This window comes from Galeopterus variegatus, unplaced genomic scaffold (assembly GCF_000696425.1).
Source record: "Galeopterus variegatus unplaced genomic scaffold, G_variegatus-3.0.2 Scaffold3506, whole genome shotgun sequence".
Classification (NCBI taxonomy): domain Eukaryota; kingdom Metazoa; phylum Chordata; class Mammalia; order Dermoptera; family Cynocephalidae; genus Galeopterus; species Galeopterus variegatus.
This window is the reverse complement of record NW_007729617.1, coordinates 148428-150457: the sequence shown is the minus strand read 5'-3', so window position 1 is coordinate 150457 and position 2030 is coordinate 148428. Positions and strand designations below refer to the sequence as shown.

The 2030-nt window shown below is 56.0% G+C and overlaps 1 protein-coding gene across 1 annotated transcript in view; it reads right to left on the bottom strand.

The window, feature by feature from the left end:
• Positions 1-2030, bottom strand: part of ADAMTS2 (ADAM metallopeptidase with thrombospondin type 1 motif, 2) — a 112382-nt gene that overhangs the window by 14204 nt on the left and 96148 nt on the right. Inside the window, exon 15 of the mRNA XM_008585249.1 lies at positions 586-752. Coding sequence (XP_008583471.1) covers positions 586-752 — 167 coding nt within the window. The remainder of the gene's footprint in view (positions 1-585; positions 753-2030) is intronic.

Genomic DNA, 2030 nt, shown 5'->3' with positions numbered 1-2030 from the left:
GTGTTATCAGCACCGCACTCTCCCGAGTGAGCCACGGGCTGGCCCCATGTTTCCATTTTTTGACAAATAAAATATATCATGTATGCAATTAAAATTAAAATTTAAGAAGTGACTTGACAACCCAGCCCCTCAGTACCCCCTAGGAACAACCTTCGGTCCTGGACCCAGGAGATCTGGGGTCCAGTCCTGCTTGGAGACAAAGTCCAGTGTCCGGGCTGGGTCTGGTTGTCTAACTTCCCGAGCCCTAACCATCACTTCCCAAGGTGTTTCGTGGTTTCCACGTGACAGCAGACATGAACGAGCGAGGTAGATGGCAGCTGTGAATGTCACTCACGTGGGAAAACCAAATCCCTTAGAGGGGAGAGTTTTCCCAAGGTCACCCAGGTGTTGATGCAGAGCCCAGAGCCCTGACTTGTGGCTCCAGGGTCCGTTCCCGGCTCTGACGTGAAGTTGGAGACCCTCATCCAAAGGGCAGGCCAAAGGGGCCTGAAGAATGCGGGGAGTCAGGGCTCCCAGGCATCCCTCCCCATCCCGTCCCCAGGGGCTGCGTGCACTCCTGCCTGGGCAGCCCCTGCCTGGACTCACCAGGACGGTGATGGGGCCATGGAGGGGGCCCATGGTCTGCAGCGTCTCCCGGCCGTCCTCGTCCCTGTACTCCCACTCCACACCCATGGCAATGAAGGATTTGGGATTGGGATCCATGTCATTCTCTTCATTTAAGATGAACTTGCCTGTCTCCAGGTTCTTGACGGCTGAGAACAGCAGAAGCGACCCCCCACCCCCACCACGGTCACCTCAGGGCAGGACCTGGCCTGCTGTGGGGAGGCCCGGCAGGGCATGCTGGTTTGGACTAGCAGGGGGAGTGCTGGGCAGTAGGGCCCTTCGTCTCTCCCAGCTGCACTCTGCTGGAGGTCCGTCCAGGCCACTGACAGCCCAGATGGCTCTGGGAGCCCCGCCCTGGCCTTTGTCCCTCCCTCAGGACTAGATTACACCCAGCCCAGCACCCTTTCCTGGATCTACCCCGACAAGGCCTCGGAAGTGGCTAAGTAGCTGTCAAGGCCACCTCCCTGCAGTGAGCACTTAGAGGCCACATGGAGCAGGCTGGCAGGGAGGACAGGGCATCTGCTGGGGTTTCCTGCTAGGGGGTGAGCGTATGTCCAGCTGGAAGGCAGGGACCCCACCCTATCAGTCACTGAGGTCCAACCAAGGCCCCATCAGTTCCCAAACCTCCGAAGAGGCCTGGTCTGACTGAGGGACCACTCAGGCCATGGGGCATCCCCAGACAATCCAGGAGCTGAGAATCTGGCTGGTTAGGAAGCCCCACGCTTCCTGCAGTGTGGAAGGCAGCTACTGGAGGGCGGCTGGATGATTTTAGCGGGGCCACAGAGCACGGGTAAGAAAATCACTCCCTGTACCAGTTCCCTATAATTCTGTTTACATCATGAAGAAAGCCTCTGGGGCCGGTAGGTGATTAACTTCTTTCTAGCACTTGTTCCCTTTTCTGCAGAGGGTGGGCCTCCACTCCAGAACCCTTAGTGGGCAATAGTATGTGGATCAAAGTGTCTTTCTGCTCAGGAATTGACTTTATGTTTACTTTCTATTTAAAGCAAGTGGTACCGGTTTTGCATTTAGGGTAGCAATACAAAGTTTCCTCCTAAAATAAGTAAGAAAATAAAATGAGTGTTAGAAAAGAATGGTGTTTTTCATGCATTGGCAGGGGTACCAGATGGTGGCAGTTTGGGAGCTCCCCCTCCAGGGGACAAGAATGAAGGTAGGGCCCAGACTGGGGGAAGGGCTTGTCCAGGGTCCCCGGCGGCCCCCAGCCTCGCTGCTGCCTTTGGCCCCATGGCTCCTGAGGAGGCAGTGCATGGATAGCTTGCAGAGAGAGGCACGGATGGGTGAAGCCCTGAGGGGGTCCCAGGCAGCCTGGGAGAGCACTGTCATGGGGAAGGGGCACCCAGAGTTGTTGCAACACACAAATTTTTAAGAGATGCCAGAAATCCCTATTTAGGTGATATCTCTTGAATTTA